General features: G+C 48.1%; 1 protein-coding gene across 8 annotated transcripts in view; it reads left to right on the plus strand.

The window, feature by feature from the left end:
* Positions 1-17,022, plus strand: part of FBXW8 (F-box and WD repeat domain containing 8) — a 131,599-nt gene that overhangs the window by 44,136 nt on the left and 70,441 nt on the right. For all 8 annotated transcript variants that reach the window (XR_011385213.1, XM_051826628.2, XM_051826627.2 and 5 more), the window contains exons 4-5: positions 93-181; positions 14,888-15,045. Coding sequence is in view for 7 of the 8 variants with exons in the window: in XM_051826628.2 (XP_051682588.1) it covers positions 93-181; positions 14,888-15,045 (247 nt within the window). In the remaining variant the exon portion in view is untranslated. The remainder of the gene's footprint in view (positions 1-92; positions 182-14,887; positions 15,046-17,022) is intronic.

Genomic DNA, 17,022 nt, shown 5'->3' on the forward strand with positions numbered 1-17,022 from the left:
GTAGCACTGTGAGATGTAGATGAACGTGACATGCTTTGCCTTCCAGCTCTCCCAAGAACTGTATAAACCGCATCCCCCTTTTCCTCACGCAGAATCGAAAGGGGGCCGTGAGCGAGCTGGAGCCTGTTCCCGACGCAGTGTTGTGTGATGTGCACTCTCACGACGGCGTTGTCGTTGCTGGGTAAGCAAGGCCGCTCTCCATCTGACAGTCCTTCCCGTGTCCTGGGCGCCCTCTGAGTACAGGGGCCTTGTCTTTCCTTGGGAATATGTTCACTCTGTGCGGCGAGTGGTGAGGAGCAAACGGCGCTGAGCAGACCTGTGGTCCATTTGCCTCAGTGTGTCTGTCCCAGCTTTTACATCACGCTTGTGGCATGTTACGTAGGATTTTCACGAAGGCACGCAGTTTGTATTTTATGAAGACATAAAGAAGTCAAGCAAGAATAGTAACAGGACCTGTTGTGCTCTCTTGCACTGAAGCTGGTGCTGTGGCCACTCATGACCTCCCTTCCCCACAGCTCAGTGCGTGCTTGCCGCTCAAGCTGTCCTGCCCAGGGCTTTTTGTCTCCCTGGCCAAGAAATAGAATGTTGGCTTTTGTAAATTCCTTTGGTATCAGTTCCCTAAACCACTTTCAGGAGTTCTTCATCATTTGCCATGGAGGTGCATTGATGTATTTTTTTAATGTACATTAGGGGAGCCTGCACTGTGACATAGAAGGTTAAGCCTCCACCTGTAGCACTAGCATCCCATATAGGCGCTGCCGTGTGTCCCAGCTGCTCTTGTTCTGACCCAGCTCCCTGCTAATGGCCTGGGAAAGCACTGGGAGATGGCCCAAGTGCTTGGGCCCCTGCACCTGTGTGGGAGACCAGGAAGAAGCTCCTGACTGCTTCTGATCAGCCCACCTCTGGCTGTTGTGGCCGTTTGGGGAGTGAACCATCATGTGGAGGACCTCTCTCTCTCTGTAACTCTGCCTCTCAAATAAGTAAATAAATCTTTTAAAAAATAATGTACATTAAGAAAATCAGCTCTTTTTTTTGGATTCAACTATAGTCTCAAATTGTATACTTAAATTAAAAAGTTTTTTTTTTTTTTTTTAATTTGAGAGATCTTTCATCCATTGATTTGGCCTCCAAATGACCGTAAGCTCTAGAATTGGAACAGGTTGAAGCCAGGAGCCTGGAATTCCCAGCAAAGACCCAAGCACTTGAGCCATAATCTGCTGCCTTCCCAGGAATGTTAGCCGGGAGCTGGATCAGAAGCAGAGTAACTGAGACTCAAGTCAGGACTCTAATATGGTATGCAGGCATGACTGGTAGTCACTTAAACTGCTTTACCAAGCACCTGCCCCTCAAACTGTGTAATTGAAATTGTATGCCTTCTTAGTCTTAAATCATGCTGTAAAATAGAGACCAAAACACTTAGATTTCTGAGTCTTGATGGACTCTGAAGTGAGCCAAATAAGGTGTCTGCTAGTAGGAAAACAAAACCAGGCACAGCAAGCTAAGCTGCTGCCTTCAATGCTGACATCACATATTGGAGTGCGAGTTTTGAAAGAAAGAGTGATCAGGGGTGGTGGGGTGGGGAGGGAGGGAGAGAGAGAGATCTTCCATCCACTGGTTCATTCCCCAGGTGGCCACAACAGCTAAAGCCAAGAGCCTAGACCTCTGAGTCTCCCGTGTGAGTGACGGGCCCAGCTATTTGGGCTGTCTTTCACTGCTTCCCCAAGTGCATCAGCCTGGGAGCTTAACTGGAAGCAGAACAGCCTGAGCTGCAATGTGCCACGCGTGCCTCGAATTCGGCAGCTTAACCCACTGCACCGCGACGCTGACTCCTAGCTTATCTTGAAAGATCTAGATTGAGTTCTGGGCTCCTGTCTTGGGCATGATCCAGCCCTGACTATTGGGGGCTTTTGGGTAGTGAATCAGTAGATGGAAGATCTCTATTTCTCTGCCTTTCAAGTACTTAAAAAAAAAAAAAAAAACAAAAAAACTTCTTGATAGTACTGTGAGAGTACTGTAGAACTGTTTTTTTTAGGAAGGCTAATGGACGAGAACTCTGGCTCCACAACCCATTGCTAGGAGCCCCTGACAGGCAAGGTCCTTTCTGCTCACTAATGCCAGCAACCAGTGGTGACTTCAGAAGGCACTGACACCATTCGGGCTTATAAAGGAGTCTGCCTCGTGTGTCAGAAGACACAGTGCCAGGGCTGGAAATTGTCTTTAAAGAAATTAAAGTAGCAGAGAGACTTCAATCTCCAAAGCCAGTTGGGAATGTTCTCTCTGGATGTGGTGCTCCCGCAGGCCAGGCCGACTCGGAGTCCTGATGCCAGAGCTGCTCTCCCGCCTCCCTGTTCCCTGGAGGTCTGTTCGCATTACAGATTCTGCCAGCACAGAGCCAGGCAGTGGCAGAGTTGTGCGGATCGATGAGATGAAACCTGATCTGTGGGCCAGAGAGGCTCCCTTTTCACAGAGAACCTTGGTGGATGGCTTCGCATGAGGTACTTCAGTCTTGCTTGTATGAGAGCATCTTGTGTTTATCATTAAAATTTCATCTGGTGGTTACGATGCTTGTTTTCTGGGTCAGATCTTGAATCCCTTTTCATTTGAGACAGTGGTGTTTGTGGTTACCTCATTCCCAATCAATGTTGTATTCACCAAGCTTTTCACCGTGATGCATCTCCAAGGAGCTTCTTAAAGAGACAATGGCCATTGCTTTCTCTTGTACAGCCTATCTGCGCTTCTCTTACTTTTCTTCTTTCCTTCCCATTTCTCTCTTTTACACAAGTGGAATCTCTTTTTTTTTTTATTTTTTTTTTATTTTTCTGACAGGCAGAGTGGACAGTGAGAGAGAGAGACAGAGAGAGAAAGGTCTTCCTTTGCCGTTGGTTCACCCTCCAATGGCCGCCGCTGCAGCCGGCGCACCGCACTGATCTGATGGCAGGAGCCAGGATCCAGGTGCTTTTCCTGGTCTCCCATGGGGTGCAGGGCCCAAGCACCTGGGCCATCCTCCACTGCACTCCCTGGCCATAGCAGAGAGCTGGCCTGGAAGAGGGGCAACCAGGACAGAATCCGGCGCCCTGACCGGGACTAGAACCCGGTGTGCCGGCGCCGCTAGGCGGAGGATTAGCCTATTGAGCCACGGCGCCGGCCCCAAGTGGAATCTCTTTAGAAGCTTGGTTTTATGTATCCAGGGTTAGCAAAACAATAAAACATCTTTGCATTGAAGCTTCTTAAATGTGTTTTATAGAATTATGGGAGGGCCAAGATGGTTGGGAAATTGCATCTTCTACATTCGCAGCTCCTGGTTGAGGTCAGGTTGCAAAGACCTTGACTGATTTGTGTTGCATTGGCCTCCAGGTTGATCTGGATTTGTGCTTCCTTACTTTTCTTTGCACACAAAGGCAAAGTTACCTAAAACAGTCATTCACTCATACCTTACCTGACAGATGCCCGAGTGAGTACCTGTCGTGTGGGCAGCACTGGCCCCTGCTCGCCTTAGACCTGTTTGTCTAGCAGAGAAACAGACGTGATTCTCAATGATTTTGTTTTTCACTTTTGTCCATGAGTCTTTGCTTCCTGTGCCATCCTAGGAATAGTTTCCACTTACCTTTTCCTGACATTCAGAGTTCTTTGGAATTTGTTTCCTACCTACCTATTGCTCTTCTTGAGTGAACCTTTGTGGGTTTTTCACTGTTCCATTTAGTCACCACTAACCATATATTGTTTAAAAATTGTGATAGAAATCACATACCATGACGTTCACTCTTTTAAAGTGTACAGCTCATGATTTTTATGAAAATTCACAGGGTGACATTATCATCTAATTCCAGAATATTTTCGTCACTCCCAGAGGAAACCTGGCTGGCGTTCTTTTAGGCCTGCCCCAACCCTGTCTCCCTCCAGAGACTTCTGGGACGCCCTGGCCTGACACCCTGCCTATGCCCCAGGTCTGCTCTGCTCTCACTCTCGGAGAAGGGATTCTCTGTAGCTCATCATGTGGCCTCATGGCTCCACTTAGATGTTTGTTGTATTACTAACTTCTAACTTTGCAGCCGTGTGTTTTCTTTCCAGTAATGTGTAAGTATCTCGTGAGGCTCAGTTGGTATGCCTGTGTACCGTTCTGTGTGCACTGGGCATTGCAAGTTAGTGCTCAGTCTCCTTTGCTCCCACCCTGCACTTACCTGTCATGTGGGACCCTGGCGATCAGAGCCTGCTGTCTCTTGCTTGTTCTCAAATTTTTTAGTTTTTTTTTTTTTCCCCCAATCTAGAGTCCTACTACGTTAAACCTGGAAGGGACTTCAGACATGTTTGTTCGGCCCACTGTTGTGTGAGGGACGGAGGCTGCATGGAGATAGGCTTGCCCGGCACTGTCCGCTCGGCTTTGACAAAGTCTCCATGCAGGGCTGAGCAGCAGAGCTGTCGGTCCTGGGCCCCGATTTCCTGCTCTGAAGCCTTATCTGCTGCCTTGTCACTCTGGCTTCTCTTCTTTGCCACGTGGCGGTTCTCTTTAACACGAAGGCACAGTGGTTAGGGTACTGCGTGGAACGTCCGCATGCCATGGTGGGGTTATTGGATATGAACCCCAGATATGCTTCTAATTTCAGCTTCCTTTTAACACACATTCTGGGAGGCAGCAGGTAATGGTTCATGTAGTTGGGTCCCTGCTCCCATAAAGGAGACCTGGATTGAGTTGTGGCCTCCTGGTTTCGCCTTGGCCCACCCCAACTGATCTCTCTGCTTGCAAAGAAAAAAAAATTAATTGATAAGTTAAAGTGATTGTAAAATCAGATGTGTTTTGCAATCATGTCATAAAGTAGAGAAGAGAAACTGACCTAAACCACCCTGTAACACAGCCCATTATCACAGTCTGTTTCATTGGATTTCAGTGTCTTTTTTCCTGCATATTTTTACCTAATGTAATCATAGCCTGCATTACTTTTTTTTTTTTTTTAAACGAATATATTTGTTTGAGAGGTAGAGCTACACAGAGAGAGGGAAAGAATGGTCTTCCATCTACGGGTTCACTCCACAAATGGCTGCAGTGGCCGGAGCTGGGCTGATCCAAAGCCAGGAGCTAACTCCAGGTCTCCCATGTGGGTGCAGGGGCCCAAGCACTTGGGTCATCTTCTGCTTTCCCAGGCTGTAGCAGAGAGCTGAATCAGAAGTAGAGCAGCTGGGACTTGAACCAGCACCCATGTGAGATGCCGACGCTGCAGGTGGAGGCTTAGCCCACTGTGCCATAGTGCTGGCTCCAGCGTACATTACTTTTCTTTGCCTTTTTCTCCTCACTACAGAGCTTTTTTTTTTTTTTTTTTTTTTTTTTTTTTTTGACAGGCAGAGTGGATAGTGAGAGAGAGAGAGGCGGAGAGAAAGGTCTTCCTTTGCTGTTGGTTCACCCTCCAGTGGCCGCCGCGGCCAGTGCACTGTGGCTGGCGCATTGCGCTGATCCGAAGCCAGGATCCAGGTGCTTCTCCTGGTCTCCCATGTGGTTGCAGGGCCCAAGTACTTGGGCCGTCCTCCACTGCACTCCCGGGCCACAGCAGAGAGCTGGCCTGGAAGAGGGGCAACCAGGACAGAATCCGGCGCCCCAACCGGGACTAGAACCCGGTGTACCGGCGCCACAAGGCAGAGGATTAGCCTGTTGAGCCACGGCGCCGGCTACTACAGAGGTTTTTAATGTTATTACACATTTTTCACTACTACTTTGATCTGTTGCAAAAATTCCTTAAATAATTATATCCTTATTTTCTTTTCCATTCTCCTAGGAGTGACATTAGAGCACTTCTTCTGTTTTATTATATAACATGATGAGTAGGCCGGCGCTGCGGCTCACTAGGCTAATCCTCCGCCTGTGGCACCGGCACCCCGGGTTCTAGTCCCGGTTGGGGCACCGGATTCTGTCCTGGTTGATCTTCTTCCAGTCCAGCTCTCTGCTGTGGCCCGGGAGTGCAGTGGAGGATGGCCCAAGTGCTTGGGCCCTGCACCCACATGGGAGACCAGGAGAAGTACCTGGCTCCTGGCTTCGGATCAGCACAGCGCGCTGGCCGTAGCAGCCATTTGGGGGGTGAACCAACAGAAATGAAGACCTTTCTCTCTGTCTCTTTCTCACTGTCTAAATTCTGCCTGTCCGGAAAAAAAAGAGTAGAGGTTTGCATATTTATCTCCTTTTCATTACTATGAAACTTCCTTATTTAAAAACTATAAAACACATGCTGTGGTAGAGATTTAATTTCCACGTGAGTGTGTGGAATAGAGTTGGTTATTTTCCTGGGCTGCAGTTCTATAGGTGGAATTAGTGGATCTGGGGGAATGCTTTTTTATGATTTTTAAGATTAAGAAATTATTTAAAAATGCTTCCATAACCTTCACCTTTTTTCTGATTTGATAAGTCTCCAAACCATCTCTCAGGCCTGGTCCTCCTAATGTGTGCTGCTTCCTAAAGCAATGCTACACTCTCAGAGTGTCACTTTGGGGCCTGAGAGCCAATGGCCTTTTCTTGATCCTCCTCTAAGGCTGTTGGCAGCATTTGACACTGCTCACTGGACCTCTCTTGAGATGGGGTAGCACATCAGAAATACCTTTCTTTTTTTAAATATTTTTTAAAGATTTATTTATTTATTTGAAAGTCAGAGAGAAGGGAGAGGCAGAGAGAGAGAAAGAGAGAGGTCTTCCATCCACTGGTTCACTCCCCAGATGGCCGCAACAGCCAGAGCTGTGCCGATCCGAAGCCAGAAGCTTCTTCTGGGTCTCTCATGTGAGAAGAGGGGCCCAAGGACTTGGGCCATCTAAAGCTTTCCCAGACCATAGCAGAGAGCAGGTTAGGAAGTGGAGCGGCTGGGACTTGAATGGGTGCCCATATGGGATGCTGCCACTTCAGACAGCAGCTTTACCTGCTACGCCACAGTGCTGGCCCTGGAAATATCTCTGTACCCTCAGAGCCTAATGCCAGTCCCAGCACCCAGGAAATTCTGAGGACTGTGTGTCTGCCTGTCAGTTCCCTGCTTTATCTGCAAACCTGCATTCCCCAGGCCTCCTCCAACCCACCTGAGCTCCTTTCCTGGACCTTCTGTGGTCTTGTGTGGCCAGAGAGCAGTGGTACTGTTGCATTCCAGGAAATGCCTGAACCATTAGTTAAGTAGCAGTTTTTTCTCTTGTGACTTAGCAATTCAGACACACACCTACTTTCTACTTTGATTTTTCAGCTAAAATTTCCCATTGCTTTAACTTAAGACACATTTGTGTTCAGAAGTCACCTCTCTGCAGAATAAGCCACATTATTTTCTCTGAGAGGGTGGCGTCTGCCTGCGTTTCCTCTGACCTGGTGGCCGTCCTGAAATGGTAGGGAGGACGAATGTGTATCTTTCTTGCCTTTTAGAAGAAGTATCATCTAGAAGGTATGTTGATAATAAGTGACCAGGAAAGGTTTCTTTTGTTTGTTTCTTTATTTAGGTTTTTAGTGGTGACAGCTCTTAGACTTTTAGAAAGGTTTAGCAATTTTTTTGTTTATCATTTAGAAGAAAGGAGGCTGTGAAAACATCCCTATTCTGTTTTGTGATGCTTGGACTGTTCTCCGTCTCTCCAGTTGCACTCTGGAAGTGAAGAGTGTTGCAAACAGATGACGTCATGGGTTCACAACGGTGGCAGAATGCAAGCTGAGGCTGAGGGTGCGGTAGAAGCTGCCTTGCAGAAGAAGTAGAGGAGATGGCCTAGTGAGGGAGCGCCTGCTGGGTCCCTGGAGACGAGGCCTGCGTCCCTGGCCTCGGGATGGGGCCAGCTCTGCTGAGCCTCGTGCTGCTGCTTCACCAGGGGCTTTTGTCAGATGCCCGGGATGGGGGGTTTGCCGTCAGCCCCGTCCTCATTTATGATCCCTGAAGCATTTCCATTCGCAGGGGGCAGCACAGTTTTCTATTCACATTGGAGGACCTTTTTCTCCCCTCCCATCTGGTTTTAAAAATATTAAGCACCCTCTTTTGTGGGTGATTTTTTGAAACTCCTGAATGTTTTTCTCCTTTTTTCCGCTGGTGTGGCCTGCCTTCCTGCTTACTGGAAGGAGCAGCCGCTCTGCATGCAGGGTTCTCGGCTCCGCCACATGCGGCTGGAGAGAAAGCCGGTATCACTTAATGTTGCAGGTTAGGAGCTGCCTTCCTTTTCCGAGCATGCTCAGTTCCATTTTGCCTCAGGCCTTTGTGGCAGTGCGCCTTCGCCTTCGTAGGTTCATACCAGCGTGGCAAACACCGCTCTCCCAGCCGGCACCAGGTGTGATCTTACGCAGATTTGTTTTATCTTTATTAGCTCTGTCTCTCCAACCAAACTGGGCATCAGAGTCAAGGGTTTCCAGTCTTCTGTAAATAGAAAACAAATTTGAGCTTCAAGTTTATATAAAAGTTGGTATTGAATATCTTGTCATTTACTTTGCCTATTGGTATTTCAGTGAAATTTTATCATTGTTTTATAATTATGAACTGTTAGGCAATATCAGTTTAAACATAATCACCTAAAGTAGCCTGAAATACTTTGTCCTCTTTATTTTTTTTTTAAAGATTTATTTCATTTATTTGAAAGAGCTACACAGAGAGAGGGAGAGGGAGAGGTCTTCCATTGCTGGTGAACTCCCCAGGTGGCTGCAACGTCTAGAGCTGTGCCAATCTGAAGCAGGAGCTTCCTCTAGGTCCTTGCAAGGGCCCAAGGACTTGGGCCATCTGCTGCTGCTTTCCCAGGCCATAGCAGAGAGCTGGATCAGATGTGGAGCAGCTGGGACTTGAACCGGCACCCGTGTGGGATGCCGGCACTGCAGGCAGCAGCTTTACCCACTATGCCATGGCACTGGCCCTATGTACTCCTTATAAATGATTTTTTCTCTACTTTTCCCATTAGTTAAAAATGTACCTTTAAATTAGCCATGTACCATGCCAAAATTTTAATAGTGTGGCTTTGATCTGAAAAATATATATATTTTCTCTGAATTTTAAGATATTTTCTATTCGGAAATGGATGTTCTCAGGGCTGCTGTTTCTGACACTTTGCAGGTTTCTTAGGAGTATCTAAAAAATAGATGATACCTATGGATTACTTTAAGGTTCTTGGGGATAAGAAATGTGTTATAAATATGGATTGGTGGTAGGGTTGTGTCAGATCCGTGTCAGCCATGTTTCTGCTTACTCAGGACATGCTTCTTGGAGAACTTCTGACAGTTTTCCTTTCAGCCTTGTTTGATATGGATTTTGTGCTGCTGCCTATTATGACATTGGACTGTTTCCCATAAGGAGTCCAGTCATTACCCGTTAGGGACCTCTTTTTAAAAATACTTCTAAGCTTACTTATTTTCTGCTGTGAGGTGCACGTGCTCTTCTAGTAAGTAAGTCTGAGGTCAGATATTGATAAGCGACCAGAGGAGAGCATTACGTGTATCATGTCTTTAATGAAGGGGCTCCAGAATACCTTTAATAAATACTGGTGAACTCATGGCTGCATTCATCCATCTCTGGTTCTCCAAGGAATAATGGGAAGGGCCACAGCTACACTAACTCTGCATAATCATCATTGACTCTGACGCTATTGATTGTGATTAACCAAGATGTATGGAAAACAGTTGTCAGTGTGTAGTGCATGTATCTCGTAAGGTCCATTAAGATGTTCATTATTTTTCAATTGATGCGCCTGAAGTCCCACTTGATGTTTGGCAGTAGTGCATTTCCATGGAACGACTGCACTGTGGGACTGAGTTCATTTTGTTAATTGCATAATATAACACAGTCATGTTTCATAGAAAATAGTAAATACTCTTGCTGTTATTGATTTGTAATCTTCGCTATCGCTGCAGAAAGCACAGAGAAAGTGAGTAGTTCTTAAAACCTCTACGTGTTAAGGGCGCAGATGATTCTTGGAATGTGGGTGCTGCACTTTTGGGGGCCTCTGCCTGATTGTGCGGTAGGCTTTAACTGCTTTAACGCTTCTGTGTTGTAGGTTGACGCCAGCGGCTCCTTTCCTATAACGAGCACTCACTGAGAGTGGATGAGTACTGTCCACGCATCCCTTGCTCACTGGGAGTTTATAGGCCAATGAGGGGTACAACTGCTGGGGGTTACAGAACACACCGGGGATGTTAGGGCAGGGAAGAGGCTCTGGGCCAGCTTCCTCCTGGAAAGGGACTGTTGGGCAGGGTCTGCAGTGATAAGGGTCTGGCCAGTTCGAGTGTTGGGTGGGGCCGGGATGCTGCCACTTCTCATCCCCAGAGCCGTGGTGGTCATTAATAATCCATTACAGCATTAATTTTTCTGCTGAGCTCAGTAGGATAGTTTCAGCATCTTTCTCAACACAGGACTATAGGCAGCCGCTACTGATTTGTTGATTTGACACACAGATGAGACTATTTGCTGTTCCTGGCCTGAGGCTTCTTTGCAAGGCTTCTCCAGGCTACCGTGGGTACCTGATCAGAATAGAACTGGGACTTCGGGAGGCAGCTGCGGGAGTATGAGCCTGCTGATGGTAAAGTTTTACTAACCATCTCTCTGTCGTCCCACATCACCTGTTAACAGTGTGGGCGGCACAGCATGCACCTGCCAGCCCCGTGCTCCTGCAGCCAGCATCTGGAGATTTGAGGTTGGCGTCTTCCTTGCAGTTGAGAGTGGTCACACTGATGGCTTAGGGGCAGGCCTGAGTCACAGCATTAAAAATGATAAATTCCTCATGTTGTACTTCAGTGGGATGGCTCTTCAAAGCAGTGTTTGTGTAAAGACCCTGTTGTGTATGGAGAAAAAGGGGCCTGCTGGCTAAGCAGCAGATTGAGAAAACCCTGGGTGCCCTTTGGTCCTGGCTGTGCCACTGATGTTTGGCCTCTAATTGTGGCTTCAGGTGAATCACTAACCTTACTTCTGAGCACGTGTAAGTGAAAATACACCTCCCCCACCTCGTTTGTTATGATGTCTTGGGAAAATTTGTTTTTAGCAAAAAGTGCTGGCAGCCTGGAAGCAAATTGGAACCTCCGCCAGATATTTATACAAAAAACGAGAGGTTAAAGGTGGTTTTTAGCTGTACAGTGTTTCTTTCAGTCTCTTAGTCCAAATAAGTAGTCTCCTTGTTGGGAACTTACCAGTTAATGAGAGCGCTTCGTGGTAAATGATTTTAAATTGGCAGCTGCTCTCGTGTGCCGAGCTTGGAGAGGTTCTGTTCCCATTCTTTGAACAAAAATCAGCTGTGGTCTCTGACCTATTTTTGTAAGGTAAACTCAACCTTGCCGAGCGTGAAACAGCTTGGGAAAGCAATACCCTTTCCCTGGCCCTGGGCGTGGCGGGGGCACATCCTCCCTCGCTTGGAAAAGGCTTCTTCCCCCAGTTCTTCTGGAGTGTTCTCACATCAGCTAACATATTAGTTGCAGTTGTACTTTGCACAGACACTAATTAGAGAGCCATCAACATTGGGGTCCAAAGGCTTTCTGACAATGCAGCGGTCATAGTTGTGTCTTAACTGGTTGAGTGTAATTGTCATTAGGCAGCAAGAAAGACGTCTGGAGCTCCAGAGAAATCTCAGCCTGTTTCCACCTCCATCCAGTGTCTTGTCTCGCTGCTGCTGGCCACTGTTGTTAAGTGCTTGTGGATCACATTCAGGGTTTGGTGCAGGTCCCTCTGCTTCAACCGATGTTGCATCCTCATGCAAACGTCTGTTTCTTAGCTAAGTCCATGAGCTCTGAGTCTGACTCCCGTTGCGGTAGTGCTTTCACCTGGGGTGGATTTCAGAGTCTGCTGCTAAGGCACTGAGCACCTGCTGAAATGCTGAAATTGGGTGTGTTTCTCTGTCCTCACCAATAAAGGAGACGTGGAGTCTCCTATTTTTCCTCTTCAGTCATTTTGCAGCACAACGTTTCTGTGATTATCATGCTCTTAGATCATGACGAACAGAGTAAGTTTCCATAGGTATCTATGGAAAATTAATTGTGCTCATCTTGTGTTTTCAGAGTTTTAAAATTATTTGAGAGTCAAAGATAGAGAGGGTGATCCATCTCATCTGCCAGTTCACACCCCACATGTCCACAATGCAAGGGATGGTCCTGGACTAAAGCAAGGTCTGGGCCAAAGCCAGTTCTCTGTCAGGAACTTAACCCAGGTCTCCCGGGTGAGTGGGAAGAACGCGGTCACTGAGCTGTCACTACTGCTTTCCAGAGTCTGCACTAGAAGGGAGCTGGAGTCAGGAGCTGGAGATGCGGGTCTTGAAGCAGGCACGCTGGACGTGGAGCATAGGCATCTTCACTGTCAGGCTAAACGCATACCTCTCAACCCATGTTCTGTGCAAGAAATTCATCTATATGGGTCTTCATGTGGGTGGTAGGAACCCAAGCACTCTGGCCATTTGCTGCTGCCTTCCAGGTGTATCAGCAGGAAGCTGGATCAATGTGGAGAAGCTGGGACTCAAACCAGGCACTCCAGTATGGAATGTGGGCATCCCAAGTAGCGGCTTAACCTGCTGTGCCACAGCGCCCCTCCCTGGAGCTGTATTTCAGTCCTTTTGGAAATACGTGCTAGAAGTCCACTGTCTGTGTTCTGGGTGTTTGGCTCAGCATTGGCACTGGAAGTTGGGTAGTAGAGATCAAAAGGGAAGCTGTTCCTACCCACCAGGGTGTTACTGGTGGACACCCCATTTCAGTCACCAGTTACTGATTTGGTTTTAGCTACACGTAACATGTTTTGACAGGGTCTTCTTGAAGACCTCACAGTTGAGTTGAGCTAGGAGGTACACGTAAGGAATGTAACAGTGAGTATTCTTCCTTAACATGAAGGGCATGTAGTTGAGGCAGAGGAGGCTTTGTGGAGGAGAGGAGACCTGGGCTAGACATAGGTGCTTGGTGGGACTGGGTGGGAACTGGTTCTCAGTTTTGGAGGCAAATGGGAAACACTGAATCCTACCTCCATCTCCAGCTAGTCAGGAGTTGCATTCTGAGAGAAACAGCTTAAAAGGCTCATGGGGGGCCGGCACTGTGGCATAGCAAGTAAAGCCACCATCTGCAGTGTTGGCACCCCATATGGGCGCCAGTTCGAGTCCCAGCTGCTCCACTTCTGATCCAGCTCTGCTATGGCCTGGGAAGGCAGTAGAAGATGGCCCAAGTTCTTGGGCTCCTGCACCTGTGTCGAGGACCCGGAAGAGGCTCCTGGCTCCTGGCTTTGGATCAGCACACCTCCAGCCATTACAACCAATTGGGGAGTAAGCCAGCAGATGGAAGACATCTCTCTCTCTCTCTCTCTCTCTCCTTCTTTCCAATAAATAAGGCTCATCAGGAACCTTTTAAATATTAATAGAGCATGATTCTCCTTGAGATCCCTGCATGCTGCTATACTTTTTCTTTAACTTTTCCCTCCGGGTTTCTCTACGACATTGTCATCCTTCTCGTCTTTCTTTCCTGAATTGGCTGGTTCCTTCGTGCAGAGCTTCATAGTCCAATGACAGACATTCTAGAAATTCAAGGGACTCTGTAGCTGAGCACGTGGCCTTCCTGCAGAGAGCGGCCCGGCGGTGTTGGACTACGCTCCTGAGCAGGGTGCCTCATTCAGCAGGACGGTCGGATTGCTGCCTAGGAGCCGGTGGCTGTGCTTTGGCCAGGGCCATGTCAGTACCTGCCTCATCCCTGGCCGGGGCCATGTCAGTACCTGCCTTGTCGCCTGGCCTCAGGGCCCTCCTGCTGTGACTTTTTGTCTGCAGAGGAGCAGCGGTCACCCAGCCGCAGCATCTAGTTCTAGAAAGCACGTGTCCTGTGTGGCTCTGTATGCCACATGCATGTTCTCCGGGTGCCGTCCTGCAGGTACAGAGCCGGTTTCTCCAACCTGGGGAATTGCTGTGACCACAGAGTGACCTGTGGGTTACTGAAAACTCGTGTGTTCAGTATGCATTAATACCTTGGGGAAAATGCAGTTACCTTTAGTAAATGCAGCACTTCTGAATGTGTCTTCCTGATTTCTTCACTAGGAAATCTCACCTGAGGTTCGGCGTCTGTAGGAGCTTCATCAGTGTGTCGTGTCCTAGATGAACTAGGTCTCAGGGTGTGTTTGACTCTGCAGAGAACCCTGGAGGAGTAGTGGTTGGAGCTGCAGGAAGACTGTGTCTGCCTCCGCGTTCCTGAGGCTCTCAGGACTAGGTGCTTTACAAGTGAAGTCCAGGCCTCTGCTGTGGCCTCGGGCACTTGTACACCTCCGTGGTGGGCAGCGTCCCAGCTTGTCATCTGGTCCTGTCTCACCCACGGGGCCTGGGTCTGAGCCGTCTGACCCTGCCTGGGCTTCAGGGGCATCATTTATTGGAGTGACTGCGTGACAGCAGAGGGAGTGCTGCTGTTTCTGCCTGGGCAGAGCTGGGAGGGTCCTGCATTCAGTAAGAGCTTTTCATGAGAAGGCAGCGCTGTCTGACTGCTAAAGGCAAAACCTAATTGTTTCAGCACGTCAAGTAGTCCTTAGGGACTTTCATCAGTCAAATCTGATTCATGGATGAGGTATGAGAAAGCTTGCGCCTCTAGCACACTCACTTCTTAGTGTGTGCAGCGTCTCTCCCTCAGTCCCTCCTCTGTGTAAATCCTGTGGCTCATACAGATTTCTGCTGGTGAGTCCTGTGGTAGGAGAACTTAAGGCAGCAGATTGGTTATGAAAGTGTGAAAGGAACAACAAGGAAATCTCGATACTGGATTTCTTATTCTAGTTTCTCACTTGACACAGGCACCATTGTGCTGTGAGAACGGGAAGCATGTTCGCAGCCTTCTGTCATTGCGTTGACGTTTCTTCCAGCCGGAGCTACTGTCCACCCAGAGCCGCAGGCGCGCTCCCAGGCCCACCAAATCTTGTTCCCCTGTTGTGTTTTATGCCTCTTTCTGTTTTCCTTTCAATCCCTTTTTGGAACGGAGTGTGTCCTTCTCTTCCAGATACACATCAGGGGATGTGAGGGTGTGGGACACCCGCACCTGGGACTATGTCGCCCCCTTCCTGGAGTCGGAGTTTGAGGAGGACGAGCCTGGAATGCAGCCATATGTCTCCTTTGTGAGGATAAACAGCTCGCTGGCGGTAGCAGCTTATGAGGATGGTGAGTAACTGCAACCTCCTCCCTATTAAGGGAAGAAAGCTTTACAGAAATGAAGCAGCTGTGGCCAGCTCCCCCTGTAATCCCTCCTCTCACCCATGTGGGCACACACATGCTCACACATGTGTGCACACACATGCTCTCTTGCCTTTATGTGTAGAAGTTGGTCAGTCACCTTCAGTGCATTAGTAGGCACAGGAACACAGCACCTATTAAAACTGGGATTTAATTCCTGCTGGAACTGTCAGTCTGGGTGTTAGTGCCAGACAGGAGGCTAGCCAAGCCATCTTAAGCAAATAACTTGTTTGGTGTAAAATATTACATATACTTGGCCTGCTTTTCCTTGAGTCTCTTCTCAGTCCAGAGAGAATGGTGGAAAGGGGAGAGACACAGATAATCTATGGAAAATTGACATAGAAACATAAAGTCAGTGCCTACCTTCTCCTGGCACCAGCATTCCACTGGGAGCGTTGATGGTAGTGTGTTATCTCTCTGGTCCCCATAAAATTCTTTGTGCGGGAACAGCTGTGGACTTAGAGCAGAACAGTCTCAAATCGGCTTGACCTAAGTAATGACACACTTGGTAGATTATAGCTAACAGGAGTAATGACGGCTGTGGCCATCCAGCCCATGCACCTGCCTCTTGTGCTCCCAGCCTCCTTTAGGGTGTCAAGTTTGAGTCTCCACTCACCTGAAAGTTGGGGTGCTGCATTTCAGAAGGTTCACATTCATGCCGTGGCCCCTTTGCAAATCTTTATTCAGTGGAACATTATCACTTGGCTCAGGGGGACAAAACTACAGTGAAGTAGCCACTGGGGAATTTGTGCCTATATTCCATTTAAAAATTAGAGCTGAATCTTGAAAACATCTTTATTAGATTGACAATGTGAATGGTTTGATTGCCAGTAGATTCCATTGATGGCTTATTTTCTTTTAAGCCTATAGAAATTTGGTTGGGCTGTTTTCTGTGGTATAATTATTATTTATTTTTTCTTTTTTAAAATTTTTTTTTTGACAGGCAGAGTGGACAGTGAGAGAGAGAGACAGAGAGAAAGGTCTTCCTTTGCCGTTCGTTCACCCTCCAATGGCCGCCACGGCCGGCGCGCTGCGGCCGGTGCACTGCGGCCGGTGCACTGCGCTGATCCGATGGCAGGAGCCAGGTACTTATCCTGGTCTCCCATGGGGTGCAGGGCCCAAGCACTTGGGCCATCCTCCACTGCACTCCCTGGCCACAGCAGAGAGCTGGCCTGGAAGAGGGACAACCGGGACAGAATCCGGTGCCCCGACCGGGACTAGAACCCGGTGTGCCGGCGCCGCTTGGCGGAGGATTAGCCTAGTGAGCCATGGTGCTGGCCAGTATAATTATTATTAATATTTCATTTGTGTTTGTGGAGATTCTAGATAGATTTTTTTTTTCCAAAATGCAAAGGTAGCAGTACTTTTAAGTCAGCATCATATAATTTTAGAATCATCTAATGGCCTCCCCTGCTATATACACACATGAATGTACACACACATATTCTACCAGTGGGAAAACAGGTCCTAGAAAGCCAACCAAGTACTCTGCTTTAGGTCGAAGTCCGTGGTGAGCCAGTATGATCGTGTGTCCTGGGCCATGCTGTTTGTGTAGTTCTCAGCACAAGAAATGTGAGCCCAGGGGCCAGCATTGTAGTGTAGCAGGTAAAGCTGCTGCCTGGGGTAGTCAGCATCCCATATGGGCACCAGTTTGTGTCCTGCCTGCTCTACTTCTGATCTAGCTCCCTGCTAATGGCCTAGGAAAAACAGCAGAAAATGGCCCAAGTGTTTTGACCCCTCCTACCCACATTGGAGACCTAGATGAAGCTCCTGGCTATGGTTTGGACCAGCCCTGGCCATTGCAGCCATCTGGGGAGCAAACCAGTAGATGGAAGATCTCTGTGTCCCTCTCTTTCTCTAACTCTTCGAAGAGAATAAATAAATCTTTCTTAAAAAAAAAAAAAA

This window comes from Oryctolagus cuniculus, chromosome 21 (assembly GCF_964237555.1).
Source record: "Oryctolagus cuniculus chromosome 21, mOryCun1.1, whole genome shotgun sequence".
In the NCBI taxonomy this organism is placed as follows: Eukaryota; Metazoa; Chordata; class Mammalia; order Lagomorpha; family Leporidae; genus Oryctolagus; species Oryctolagus cuniculus.